The following is a 14376-nucleotide window of genomic DNA, read 5'->3' as shown; positions in this document are numbered from 1 at the left end:
AGCATTTTAAAATGAGTCAAACTCGACCTACTGTCAAAGATGGCAGGAAGCCATGATAGCTCTTGCATCATCCAAACTGAAGGAAACAAAAGGTTGGATGACAGTTTCTGCACAGATAAACAGAGACACCAGGTGAAAGTGAGGACTGTAGATGCTGGAGATCAGAGTCTAGGTTACAGTGGTGCTGGAAAAGTACAGCAGGCCAGGCAGCATCTGAGGAGGAGGACAATTGACGTTTCAGGCAAAAGCCTTTCATCAGCAATGTCCTGATGATGGGCTTTTGCCCGAAACATCGATTTTCCTGCTCCTCCAATGCTGCCTGACCTGCTATGCTTTTCCAGCACCACTCTAATCTTGAAGCAGAAACACCAGTGACAGTACAGAGGAACAGTAAAAAGTGGTGCTTTTCATGAAGCATCATGTTCAGCTGGGCTTCAGATAGGACAGTCACATTGCAAACTGTGCAGCTTCCCCCCAAGACAGTGGTCAGCAAGACAAGTGCAATCAGTACCAATTGGTCTTTCTGATATTTAATTTGTGGGGGAAGGGCAGGGTGATTAAAGAGAAAAGAAAGTTGTTCTTTTCTCGAGTTAGGGAGTTGCTTACGCATACACAAAAGGATCTAAAAGGTAGGGGTGGAAACTACATTTTGACAACAAACCAAATACAATGCCTAGATTGTCAGATTCAGGATGCGTTAAACACAAGAACACTTGTGTGTCAAGAACAGAAGCAGCAGATTATCTGTCTTAGATACTGCAATGTCAAAGAGGTAAAAGCATTCCCATTCTGGGTAAATGCAGAGACAGTTTGACCAACAGTAGCAAAGCATAATGAAAGATCCAAATGGACAAAAAATATTTTTAAAATACAACTCATACCTAATGCTCTCAATAAATATTGTGGCATAAATGTACCTTAACTTGGTTGAGTTACAGAACATTTCTAACATTCACATTAGAAAAGATGGCCCTACCCATTACAAGACCCGCTCAACAAAGAGGCATACCTGTACAACAGGGTTTCCACACATGACTTTGCAGTCTTCAGGCTCCACTTTGACAGCTTTGTATTCCTGGCTGTCAGTGGTGGTAGAATCATGCTTGCTCCTTTTCTTTTTCTCCCGTTTTGGTTTGCGAGTCACTGCAGACTCAGCAGCCTGAGCCTGCTGCTCATTCAGGAGATCGCCACAGAGTGAGGACTCAAACAGTGCCTTTCCATTGTGATAAGTTTTAGTGATGCGCAATTTAATCTCTGGCGAGCCCGTCTTCTTTGGTGTGACAGGTTCAGGAACAGGGGGAGAGGGTGCTTTCTCCTGAATCTCGGGCTGTTTCACCAAGTGGTTTCCTGCTGTATAAGATTCAGTGGAACTGATATTCTTACATGTTCCGTAGCCATTGGCAGATCCATTGGGGAGCTGGGAATATGCTGGGTACTTGTTTAGCGTCTCATACATGTTAACATTGGAGTAGCCATTGGTGACTGGTGGGATATTATCAGCACCAGAAGCAGGAAAGATAAACCCTTGCTGGAGGGAAGCTTCACAGGATTGCCCTCTGTCTTCCCTGATGCCACTGCTGGCATTGAGAACATCAGGAACCTGTCTCATATTGGCTGAATCAATAAGTTGTTGCGGCAGTTGAATCGTGTTTCCCATGATACCTTTCATGAATGTGAACGAGAGATCCATCGTGTTGCCCCCGCATCCTCAACTTTCCCTCTCTCTTGTTGAGCCTGTGGAACAATGACAAAACAAAATGTTTTTCACTCTTCACATCAATGCACAACATGATCGTAACTCTCATGTAATGCAAGGCCAACTCCAAAAAGATTCACTCAAGACCCATCGAATCATACTAACTTGCTCAAGACTGTCTTGACTGATGATACCAGTTGTATGGACAGTTGTGCCGTAAACACTCAATGCTCTACACCAAGTTTACCGAGCCTTTAAATCAACTCATTTCAAAATGATCACATCTCTAACAGGATGAAAGAAAATACTACATAGAGTTGGGAATTTAACCAGCACTGACCCCCTAGTTAATGCCATATGGTATGATCGTCCAGTGTTATCAACAAGAAAATTGCTTTCCATCATGATACAAAGATTTTAATAATATGAAAATGTTCCAAGAAACACTTTTCTGGTCCAAAAAGAGGCAAGTAAATTTCGATTTCAAGCAGTCAGAGATGTACAGCACGGAAACAGACCCTTCAGTCCAACCCATCCATGCAGACCAGATATTCCAACCCAATCTAGTCTCGTCTGCCAGCACTCGGCCCATATCCGTCCAAACCCTTCCTATTCATATACCCATCCAAATGCCATTTAAATGTTGCAATTGTACCAGCATCTAGATCTGGACTCTCCGACCCCAGGGAAAAGACTTTGCCTATTTATCCTATCCATGCCCCTCAACTTTGTAAACCTCTATAAGATCACCCCTCAGTCTCCGACACTCCATGAAAAACAGCCCCAGCCTGTTCAGCCTCTCCCTATAGCTCAAAACATCTAACCCTGGCAACATCCTTGTAAATTTTTTCTGAACCCTTTCAAGTTTCACATCATCTTTCCGATAGGACCCCACCTTTGTGTGAGACAAGATGAGGATTTTTCAAATTATCCTAACTTCCATCTATTCATTTTTGTCAATCAACTATTTTTTTCCTGAGACAGTCTTTCACACGAGGAGTTTCAGACTCTCTGCAATGCACCTAACCAGTTACAATGAGTCAAAGGAAACATACAATGGCCCCTTAAGAGTCATGTGTTTATTCTGCTCGGTAACTGTTGTCAATCTCATAATATCAATTGTTACTCCATGGAAACAGCTGTACTACCAACAACTTCCATTATTCCACTCCATATTGTCAGACAAATGGCTCATACAGTCAGGACTATTTCAAAACCAGGAACACTAGGAATGAGTCCAGGTCAAATTTCAGGTGAACGGGAAAAGACTATCGCAAGAAGACAAAACCCAGCCCTGTGCACAATTGTGCAGATTTTGTACACTAGATGAGCCTTGTCAGCAAGATTGGAGCAAAGCTTCCCTTGAAGTTGCTGAAGTGCACAGTACAGCAGTACAACTGCACCTTAGGTCCAGTATTCCAATGGTTCAATCTCTAGCTTTAACAGAGAAGACAAAACCCTGTATAGCCACGTTGCAGGAAGTAAGGCAAACTTGAGCTTTGTTCATGATGGAGGCATGCTGCCTCCACTCTGTTCCAGTTAATCAACATTCAAGACTTGATTTATTTTGCTGTGAAATCATTTTCAGATTTTGCCTAATTGCTGTTTTAGAACTCTTGCCTCTCAGTGTGAGAGACTTGGACAGTGAAAGGTCAGACAAACAAAACTAAACTCATCCCAGGAAAACCAGACCAACCAAACAAAAAACTGGACAAACCTAAAACATATAACGGATGTAACAGGACAAAAAGACACCCAAGGTTGCCCGTCAGAATGTCTGATCACGTTCACTGTTTACAGAAATTGGTTCGGAAGGGAAGTTGAAACCCAGTGGAATTATTGGCAGCCAATTGGATTTGTTTGAAAATGATACAGCTCAGCGTAGAAAACGAGGTGTAAAGATGTTTTTAACTCCAGAACTATTCTTCCAAGTAAAAATGACCATCATGACCATTTATATGTTGGAACAGGCACACAAAAAACACCAGCAAAAAGAACATCTTTTTAAAGTGCTTGCGATAAACCAGAGTGAAACAGATACCCAATGGGTTTTTGGTTCCCCTGCAATTCAGTTTTGATGTATGTCAGAGAGATATAGTGGTGAGGTGGGGGCGTGAAGCACGTGTGTCTGTGGGGTTAGGGACTAAACAGAGAAGAGTGGGACTATTCAAACCCACAGCTGTTTGTTTGTAACCTTCAAATGGAAAGTGGAGACCAAATTATTGACCAGTTATTACAAGTTTCAGATTCCCATATCTGCCAATCAAGTTTGTACTGTACTTCCCATTTGTTCGTCCCTCACATACCCAATTACTTATTCTGCATATGCAAAATGCAAGAATAGGAAACTGCTCGGAGTTTGCTATTTTTAAAAACATCTACAAACAGCACAGCAACAACACATTTTACGGCAGCACTTACGTAACAAAGATGCAGCCAGAACTCCAACTGCACAGAGATCAGCTGCAATCTATATCACTAGGATCAGAAAATGAGCCGTGAATACAGGGGTATATGTATTGCAGTACATGCAACAGCAGATCCTCATCAGGCAGTAATTAGACACAATAACCAGAACTCAAATTACAAAGGAACAATTGGAGAAAAAGGGGCGGAAGGGTGGTTCAAAAAGTAGAGGTTCTCAACACCACTGTACAAATACTGAATTTCTTGAAGGTCTAAAATCAAACAATGGAGAGAACACCCAGGACAGCCAATACAGTATCCTTATTTCCTGCTCATGTCACTCATAACTAGCAGATGTTCCCCTCAGGGCACAAGATTACAGTCAAGGCTGCATTTACCTTTTTCTATAATTATTATTTGCAAAATGCACAGCAAATCCATCAACAACAGCAGAACAGCAAGTAAACGTTCTCAAGTAAGAGACTCAGTAGACCCAATGAATGTGGAACAATGTATTTCAACTGGCTTATTCACAAAGATAATTATTATCAATGTTGCAAAGTGCAACATATAAAAATAATACACATCAACCTTACAGGTCATTCGCTTAGCAATGATCCTCCCTGCTCATTCTCACCATCCTTCTTCTCTTAGAGTCAGAGATGTACAGCATGGAAACAGACCCTTCGGTCCAACCTGTCCATGCCGACCAGATATCCCAACCCAATCTTGTCCCACCTGCCAGCACCCGGCCCATATCCCTCCAAACCCTTTCTATTCATATACCCATCCAAATGCCTCTTCTTTGAAGTATTCCTGAAAGGTAAACTATTGGTCATCAACCCTCATGGATCCTTGTGTAACTCATCAATTTTGGTTTTCAGAAACCCCTGTCAAGTGCCTGGGTACATTTCATTACAGTTAAGGCATTATACAAACACTAGTTTCTGTGGGTGACAACAAAGACTGAACAACACCCGTCTCTCAAACTTCAAACTTGGAAGTTGACTAAGTATTCAAATTTTACTCAAATGCTTTATCCGATAGATCTTTACAATCCATTAAAAATCAGAATTCAAAAACTAGACTTTCCCAATGAACAAACTCAGTCAATGCTTCTTCCATCAATTTAAAAAATACTTCAGGTTTCTACTGTTTCTTTGTTCAGTTCTCAGGAGAACTCACTCAACATACAAACATACTTCACAGCTTTGACAGAGGGTCAGTTAGACTCCAAACTGAGATTTTCCAGCATTTTCACTTTTGGTTTCAGATTCCAGCATCCGCAGTAATTTGTTTTTTTTTTAATTGAGAACATACTTATCATAGCAAACACTGCATTGCTGAATATATTTTCAATCAACACTGGAAACACAGTTTTTCTTTTTTCTCAAATTATGGGAGGAGCATGAACTGACAAATTAATTTCAATCAAGGAATGACAGGTCTACCACAAAGCTACCTGTACATTGCAATATTTACATAGAATTCCCAAATGATCTCATGCAAATGAACAAAACACCTAAACAGACTTAATGGTTTAATGTACCAAACAATCCCCAGATACCAGCAAAGTCCTCAGGTTGTACTTGAGTCTAGTTAGTATTATGGTAAACTGTGCAAACTAGGTCGTTTTTCTTTGCAACATATACAAATTCATGATTGATTTTTTTCTTTCAAACAATTTTTCTGTTAACAGAAGTCACATGTGGTCTAAATAGAGCTGCATAATTCGATCACACTGCAATTGGCTTGTTAGTTTACCAAGTTGGGGGCGGGGGGAGTGGTGGAAGAGTAGAAAGAAAACGAGATTGAGTTATCAGCCAGGCTGTACTCTGGCAGGGCCTACAGAGATCTATGCATGCAGGGATCAACCTCAGGCTGAAGAGAGAAAATGGGACTATTGAGAGAGTGCCCTGGATTTTGTTTGGGGTGGGGGAGGCAATGAAAAATCTCAATCAGCTCAAAACTGCAGTAATTTACATCACCATTTCATATTACCAATTGATGGTTTGCTTCTGAAGGCAATGCCTACATATTTGTGGTGATCAGCTCAAAGCAGAACATCAGAAAAAAAATAACAGAGATTGGCAGCACAGCACATCAAGTAAAAGAGTGATGGATGACCTTTTCTCCTGAATAATAAGCTGCTTTATCACTGCTTTTTGCCCACTTTGAATCGAGAATATGGTTGCTGACATGTGTCCCCTTCCCCTCTGCAGCAATATGGGGCATTCTCCACAGTTGAAAATAAATCTGTTCCCAGATGTGCAGTGAGCAGCTGAGCAGTTTGTTGGTGCACTGAATGACTCAGCTGCTCACGTTCCCTCCCTCCCTCCCTCCCTCCCCACAGAGAGCCAACAAGGACAGGAACTTGCGTGGTTTCTGATCATGAACCCACATCCTTTCCCTCTACATCATCTGCACTGTTAGGCGCAGCATTTTAAAACACCACAAACATGGAAGCAACAGATAGACACTACAACCCTTTGCTTGTGATGAAATAAAATTCCCTTCTGAAATAAACAACGCAAAAACTAGACCTTCTTGAAAAACATCAATGGAACCATTTGAAAAAATTGTAGCACCATTGTCATCAGAAAAGCCAGTCTGGTGACAAGGACTGTAATCGTCACAGTCTTCTCTGAGCAGAATGATATTTAGCTAAACCACATTACCTGACATATAAAACCGGTTTGGTCAGAAACACATTATTCTCTTCCTCCACTCCATTTTTTTTAGCTAAAAAGCATCAATGATTTGGAGCTTTACCGGGGAGAAAGTGAGGGTGAGAAATTATCTTGTGGCTCTACAAGTTTGGATACTATCTTTTCTGACAAACAATCATTAACATCAATTTCACTTCGCTTTAATCATTTTCAATCATATTGCAACAATCTAATTCAGTGATGTTGCTCCATATAGAAAAGCCAACACGGTCAATTACATACTACTTCAGATTGTATTTTCGTACTGAACTAAATGGGTTTAAAAGCTTCGCTGATCACTAAAGGCTGACTAAGGATTTTAAACAATGCTGTGTTTGGGAAACAGCTATGTTGCAACAAACTTTATTTCCTCCCTCAATGCTCTATCAAGGGTCAGCCATTTCACACTTGGGTTTGGGTCCACAGGAGTCCTCCTACAACTCATCAAAACAGCCCTTCCTTATGGGTGAACCAAGATAACAAGTGTGATTTTCCAACATCCCTTGCAAACTGCCTAACAATGTACTCAGGAGTATTTATAAAGCACACCAGAGACAGTCAGTGGTAGTAGAACCACCACACAGCTGTTCTGGTGAGTAGACCAACATGGCACTTGGAAATTCAAACTGGGTAAACAACAGCTCATGTGCAAAGCAGGAAGTGATCTGTTATCCATCTCACATTCTGAGTAATCTCCCAAGTGAAAAATTCTCTTCAGTTAACTATTGACCTCACTGGAATCAGACTATTTTGTTCAGCACCTAAATCCCAACAGTGTCAGATAAATTGTTCATGTAAAAACACCAAGCATCTCGTGGATAAAATCAGGGCGGAGTATAAATCTGAAAAGTCAAATGTCAATGAAAAGCAGAAGGAAAAAGGGTGAAAAGGAAGGAGGCTAAAAACAAGGCTGATCGGTGGCAAAAAAAAGACAATCTTGTGGAGGCAGAGGGCAAGGCTGAGACCGAAAGAGCAGCATCCAGTCATCACGAAAGAAAAGGATGTCAACGCAATTACACAGAAACTGCAGGAGACCAACGAACTATTGCTGAGCAACTCTAGATCATGGCTGATCATCTCCCTCAAAGTCACTTTCCCACAGCATCCCTATATGCTTTGAAATCTACTATTCCTAGCAATGTATCAATCTCAGCCTCAAACATCATCAATAACTGAGCCTCCACAATCTGACATGGTCGTGATTTCCAGAGATTCCCACCCTGAGTGAAGAAATTCCCCTTCATCACAGTGCAGAATGTCAGTTCCCTTATTCTGAGTCTTCTCTTCGTCAACAAACGTGTCAAAAATTGTACAGCCCTTTCGTGAAGGAAGAGGTAATACAAAAAAAATTAAATTGACAAACAGTTCATGTAGAGAACATACTTAAAGGATTATCCATACCCCAAGTACCCATGGCCCGGAAGATACAGCATCTGGTATAAAGGGAGTGATGGCAGTGCTGGAGCCATCATCGTTCTATTGTCTTTGGGTATACATCAGTCTCAGAGGTTAGGAGGGCTGTCATACACAAATATGCAAAAAACACAAGGTAACCCAGGAAACACAGGACAGTAAGTCTAAAATTACTTACAGGGAGTTAAGAACCTGCAGAAAAGAACGGTTACTTGGAAAAAAAGTGAACTGATATGACACAGCTGCTATTGAATTTTTAAAAAAGATTTGGATAGGCAAATCAGATTTTGTTGTTTGATGAAATATTGAAAGATGTTGATGTGGTATACATGGACTTGCAAAATCAATGAGGAGAAAGAAAGTCATCCATTAGTTGAACAAAACTGACGAGAAAATTGCAGCTCATTGTATTAAAGGGGTAATGGCAGTGTTGTCACACAACTGGCTCAGAGAGTCATAAAACAGGAGAGTTGTACAATAGTTGGACAGATACAGCAGAGTCTGAGGAGCAGGAAAACTTGACGTTTCGGACAAAAGCCCTTCATCAGGAATCATTCCAACATCGATTTTCCTGCTCCTTGGATGTTGCCTGACCTGCTGTGCTTTTCCAGCATCACTCCAATCTAGACTCTGATCTCCAGCATCTGCAGTCCTCTTTGTCGCCTATATACAGCAGAGTGCCTGTCAGAGGTTGGGGTTAAGATAAATAGTCCCTTTGATGTGTCAATGACCTGGACTTCTGTTTTTAAGTACACAAGTACAAAGCTTGCAGGTAATATGAAACTCCCCAAGTGCAGTTAACAGTGAGGAGGATAGCACCAGACTTAGGAAGCTATAGACAGACGACTAAACAAATTTGAAATGACACGTGTTGAAAGGAAGTTTCAGGAGAGATACTACAAATTAATGATGCTATGTAATTAGGAGTACAGAAGGTGAGACTTGGGTGGGTGGGGTGGTGGTGGTGATGGTTTGTTAATGTACATACTTTAAAGTGGCTTGACGATTTCTAAACTAAAAATCAGGATTCCTGTCTTTATAAATAAAAACACAGAGTATGAAAACAGCATCTTTATAAACTATATAACCTGGAGTACTGCACTGAACTTAAACAGGAGCATTAACTCCTTGGAAAGATTTCAGAAGAGATTTACAAGGTGGTATCAGAGATGAGGAACTTTGGACATCTGAAGTGACAAGGTAAACTGAGATTGTTCTTAAAGCATTATGTTGAGATTCAAAAAAGATATTCAAAAGTTATGAGAGATAAAGGTAAACTAAATGCATAAGGATAATATGCTTCCACTTCCAGTAATGGAGTCAGTAACCGGAAGAAACGGATTTAAAAAATTGTCATACTCACACAATGATTATGCTACTTAATACACCGCTTCAATGTATGAGCACAGGATCCTGGGACTGTCATCATGCAGAAGTCTGCCATCTTGTCTTCTCTGCCTCTCTGAATTAGTCATGCTCTTAATTTCATTCTCCACATAATCCTGCACATGCTTCCTTTTCAGATAATAACCTAATTATCTTCTGAATGCTTGGCTTGAACCCACCTCCGCCACACTTTCAGGCAGTACTTTCTCGTGAGAAGAAAGGTTGTGGCATTGTGCTGCTATTACTACACTATTCACAGTCGTTAATGTTCCAGGAGTATGAGCTTGAATCCACTGCGGTGAATAGTCAAATCTGAATTCCATTTAAAAAGTCTGAAATTTTTTTTAAAAACTAATCTAAGATGTTGTGAAACTTGAAAGGCTTCAGAAAAGATTTACAAGAATGTTGCCAGGGTTGGAGGATTTTAGCTGTGGAGAGAGGCTGAATAGGCTAGGGCTGTTTTCCTTGATGCATCGGAGGCTGAGGGGTGACCTTATACAGGTTTATAAAATCATAAGGGGCATGGATAAGATAAATAGACAAAATCTTTTCATTGGAGTGGGGGAGTCCAGAACCAGAGGGCATAGGTTTAGGGTGAGGGGGACAATCTGGTCGGCATGGATGAGTTAGACCGAAGGGTTTGTTTCTGCGCTGTACATGTCGATGAATCTATGACTGTAACAGCAATCATGTAAACACCGTCAATTGTAATATAAACCCATCTGGTTCACCAACATCCTTCTAGTAAAAATATCTGCTATCCTTTCCTGATGTGGCCCAAATCTGACTCCAGATCCACAACGACGCAGGTGACATGTGGCTGTCAAAGAGTCATACAGCACAGAAACAGAACTTTCAGTTCCAACAGTCCATGCCAAACATAATCCCAAACTTAACTAGTCCCAACTGCCTATACTTGGCCCATATCTCTCAAAACCTTTCCTCTTCATGTCCTTATCCAAATGTATTTTACACATTGTATTTGTACCCACATACACTACTTCCTCCAAAGTTCATTCCACACATGAACCACCCTCTGAAACTGTGCAACAAGCCACTCAGATCAAAGGTAATAAGGGGTCCGTAATAAATTTTAGACTAGCCAGCAATGTCCACATACTATGAACAAATAAAAAAGATCTTAACCACTTGCTGTGTGAACAAGCTGTTTTTCAATGTTCCTTTTGGTAGAATCAGAAGTAACATTAGAAAAAGATTGCAGATAGGCTTGGAAAGAACACACTGAAAGGGTTTTGGTGAAATCAGTGGGTTACAGAAGAGTAAGACTACAAGACAAATTTGTGAAAGAACTAGCTGAGGCGCTATGGGCCAAATGGCCTCCATGTCTGTTGTAAAAAATCTATATAAGCAACTGTCAGTAAAATAAATGCATACTTTTCATTGCAAAGAAGTTTGAAGTTTACAACCACATTTAAGCTCAGAAATAAACATTTAAGTTTCATTAATTGTGTCAGTTTCTGCTCACAAACATTCTTCTTCTTTCCACTGTTTTCTTTCCAAAATGACAAGTGCTATGGTTACATTTTGAATGTCATCTCATCTGCTGACAAACATGGACATCAAAAACTGAACAAGGCAAGAACGTCACCTGTCAAAAATCATTTCTCAGAAAAACCTCTGACAGCTTAGACAGATGACAAGTTGCCCTGATCTTTTCCACCACCATCCCCACATCTGCAAGAATTGCCCTTACGAGAAAAAGCAAATAGAAATCTTAATGTCTCAGAGCAGGAGGTCAGGCCGAAATGAGGCAGGGGAAAGAGGAGGATAGTTACTTAACACCTTGCCAAACAAGTACACTTAACCAACAGACCAGGTTATTGGATTTTGAGATGAAACTTAATGTTGCATCCTCAGTCATCAGCAGGAGACAGACTGCTGCAATATGGCTGCCAATGCCCCTTTAAATCCAGCATTGTACCTTTTCCCCCTTCATCCTCACTCATGCCCCTATCTCCAAACAGCATGTAGCAAAGGAAGGAAAAAAAACACAGTATCTCACTGTCCATCCACACCCACCAGGGGAATGATCACTCCATGGAACAAAATATGAAATGACAGCTGAATGTCACAAATTTAAGGGAAAAAAAAATACTTGTCCTGAAGATGAGAAGTGTTGGAAAACAGAGAAAAAAACAAACACTACTACCTGCAGGTTGTTCCATTCTAGTCAGAGCCAGAAAGGCTCAGCTTGCTGGGGATTCAGAGACTGAATTAATCCAGGAGGAAGGAAGAGAAGGATGTCCAGGCCGCTCGCAGCTTTAATGGGGAGGGAAGTGAGTGGGGGTGGGACGGGCTGGGAGAAGGTTTTTTTTCTCTCTCTCTTTTTTACCTCCGTCGTTTTGGAGCTGCCATTGTCAGACTGGCGAGATGGCGGCTGCAGCTTTGACAGAGAGATAGAGGAGGAGGGGATGGAGAACGACGCGGGGGTGGAGGAAGATCTCTGTGGTGTTTTGAAGCTGCCGCTCGGGGCCGGGACTGCGGCTAGGCCTGGCTGGTCTCGCCACCCGGGGCCCCGGGCCTGTGGTGCGCTGCCTCGCCGCCTGTGCGTGTTGTTTTGGCCGCCTTCCCTCCGCGGCCGCACAAAGGCCCCGGGCCTCGCACCCCCATTGGCTGTCGGGCCCCGCACATGCAGCGGGGCATCACGGGATATGTAGTCCTCTCGCTGATTGACAGCTCCGCCAACAACAACTGCTGCCAAGTGCTGCTGGCTGGCAGGGACAGAGAACTAAACGCTGGTAACTGCTTCTGGCTCGGACCCCTCCCTCCAAAGCCCTGCTAATCCATCCCTCTCCCATTTGCAAGCACTTGCCTGTGCTGAAAGTTTGGGTTTCTTTTCATTCATGAAATTTGTGGGTTTATGCCCAACCTATTTGCTCTTGACATGATGGTGAGCCACCTCAGTCCATGTGGTGACAGGAGGACACCCACAGTGCAATTTGGGAGGAGATCCCAGCCATGCTTGTGAAAAGAAAACAGTTCACCACTACTCTAGGGCAATTAATTAAGGTCAAACACTAATTCACCGGACAAAATCAGTAAATGACGAATAACAGTTAGAAATGAATTTTGGAAGACATGTTGGAGCAGCATGCATGTCCCGTTTGCAGATTGCTGATTATTTTTGTCTGGTAACCGAAAGTCATAGAGTCATTGAGTCATAGAAATGTACAGCACGGAAACAGACTCGTCCATGCCGACCAGATATCCCAACCCAATCTTGTCCCTAGCCCATATCCCTTCAAACCCTCTCTATTCATATACCCAACCAGATGCCTTTTAAATGTTGCAATTGTACGAGCCTCCACTACTGCCTCTGGCAGCTCATTCCATACACACACCACCCTCTGTGTGAAAAAGTTGCCCCTTCGTTCTCTTTTATATTAGATTAGATTACTTACAGTGTGGAAACAGGCCCTTCGGCCCAACAAGTCCACACCGACCCGCCGAAGCGCAACCCACCCATACCCCTACATTTACCCCTTACCTAACACTACGGGCAATTTAGCATGGCCAATTCACCTGACCCGCACATCTTTGGACTGTGGGAGGAAACCGGAGCACCCGGAGGAAACCCACGCAGACATGGGGAGAACGTGCAAACTCCACACAGTCTGTCGCCTGAGTCGGGAATTGAACCCAGGTCTCAGGCACTGTGAGGCAGCAGTGCTAACCATTGTGCCACAGTGCCGCCCACATATCTTTCCCCTCTTACCCTAAACCTATGCCCTCTAGTTCTGGGCTCCCCCACCCCAGGGAAAAGACTTTGTCTATTTATCCTAATCATGCCCCTCATGATTTTATAAACCTCTATAAGATCACCCCTCAGCCTCCGACGGCCCAAGGAAAACAACCCTAGTCTATTCAACCTCAGGAAAATGAATTTTACGAGTAGATTAATACATGGAAAGAATTAGATTGATTACACTGGAGCTACACTGGCCTAGCGTGCAGCACACACATTCCATGACCAAATAATAAATAACATTCTTCTGCACTTCCTGACTTTGCACGTTTGTTCCCTGGAACTCAGAAGAATAGGAGGCAATCTCACTGAAATATGACAAAGTCCACAAAGCCAAATGGCTGGAAAATCTGAAAGTCTGAAATGCAAGAAAAAAGTGCGAGAGAATGTCAGTAGATCTGCCAGTGTCAGATGGAGAGAACCAGAGTTAATTTTTCAAGGCCAATATGATACCTCTTAAGAAACTCCAAGCTCTATTTTTCTCTCTCCAAAGATGTTGGTGGACCTGCCAAAATCCTGTGGATGCTCAATAAAATAGCTGCTCAGAAATAGTTTCTCCTGCCCTGTGAATCTGTATCCTCAGGGTAAGATCAGCCATAATCCTATTGAAGGAAGGAGCAAGCTCAGAGGGCTGTATGTGATATTCTGATTTGTTAAGCTGCTGTGCCTGGACCAAAGTACAGCAATGGCAGAAGCTCCAACATTTAGCTGATCAGGGACTTCTGCAAATTTCAATGCCCTAGTTATTCAAAGAGGTTGGAATGGTTTGAAAATTAGCGTTTAAATTGTTTAGGCATGATATGAACACATTGTTTTTGGCCACCAGGGGTTTTGGTGGGGCTCAAACCTGGAGCTTCCAAATCAGAGACAGGGATATGATGCATTGCTCCTTGAACTCTCAAAAACGAATTGCATTCACATTGCCCCTTTAAAGGAATTTTAAAAAAACACAAGACCTGCAAAATAAAACTCTTGACCCTGAGCCACAGTAAGGAGAGATA

The 14376-nt window shown here is 42.2% G+C and overlaps 1 protein-coding gene across 4 annotated transcripts in view; it reads right to left on the bottom strand.

Annotated features, from left to right (window-relative positions):
• Window positions 1-14376, bottom strand: part of nsd3 (nuclear receptor binding SET domain protein 3) — a 132125-nt gene that overhangs the window by 97287 nt on the left and 20462 nt on the right. For 3 of the 4 annotated variants that reach the window (XM_060856663.1, XM_060856666.1, XM_060856665.1), the window contains exons 1-2: window positions 11780-12240; window positions 1010-1734 (exon numbers count right to left, since the gene is read on the bottom strand). In XM_060856663.1, coding sequence (XP_060712646.1) covers window positions 1010-1690 — 681 coding nt within the window. In that variant the 5' untranslated portion in view covers window positions 1691-1734; window positions 11780-12240. Of the gene's footprint in view, window positions 1-1009; window positions 1735-11779; window positions 12241-14376 lie in introns of those variants that run through there. The other variant, XM_060856664.1, reaches the window with a different exon arrangement.

The sequence above is a fragment of the Hemiscyllium ocellatum genome, chromosome 48 (assembly GCF_020745735.1).
Source record: "Hemiscyllium ocellatum isolate sHemOce1 chromosome 48, sHemOce1.pat.X.cur, whole genome shotgun sequence".
Lineage (NCBI taxonomy): Eukaryota > Metazoa > Chordata > Chondrichthyes > Orectolobiformes > Hemiscylliidae > Hemiscyllium > Hemiscyllium ocellatum.
Note: the sequence above shows the minus strand (reverse complement) of the source record. Positions and strands in the feature narration are given on the sequence as shown.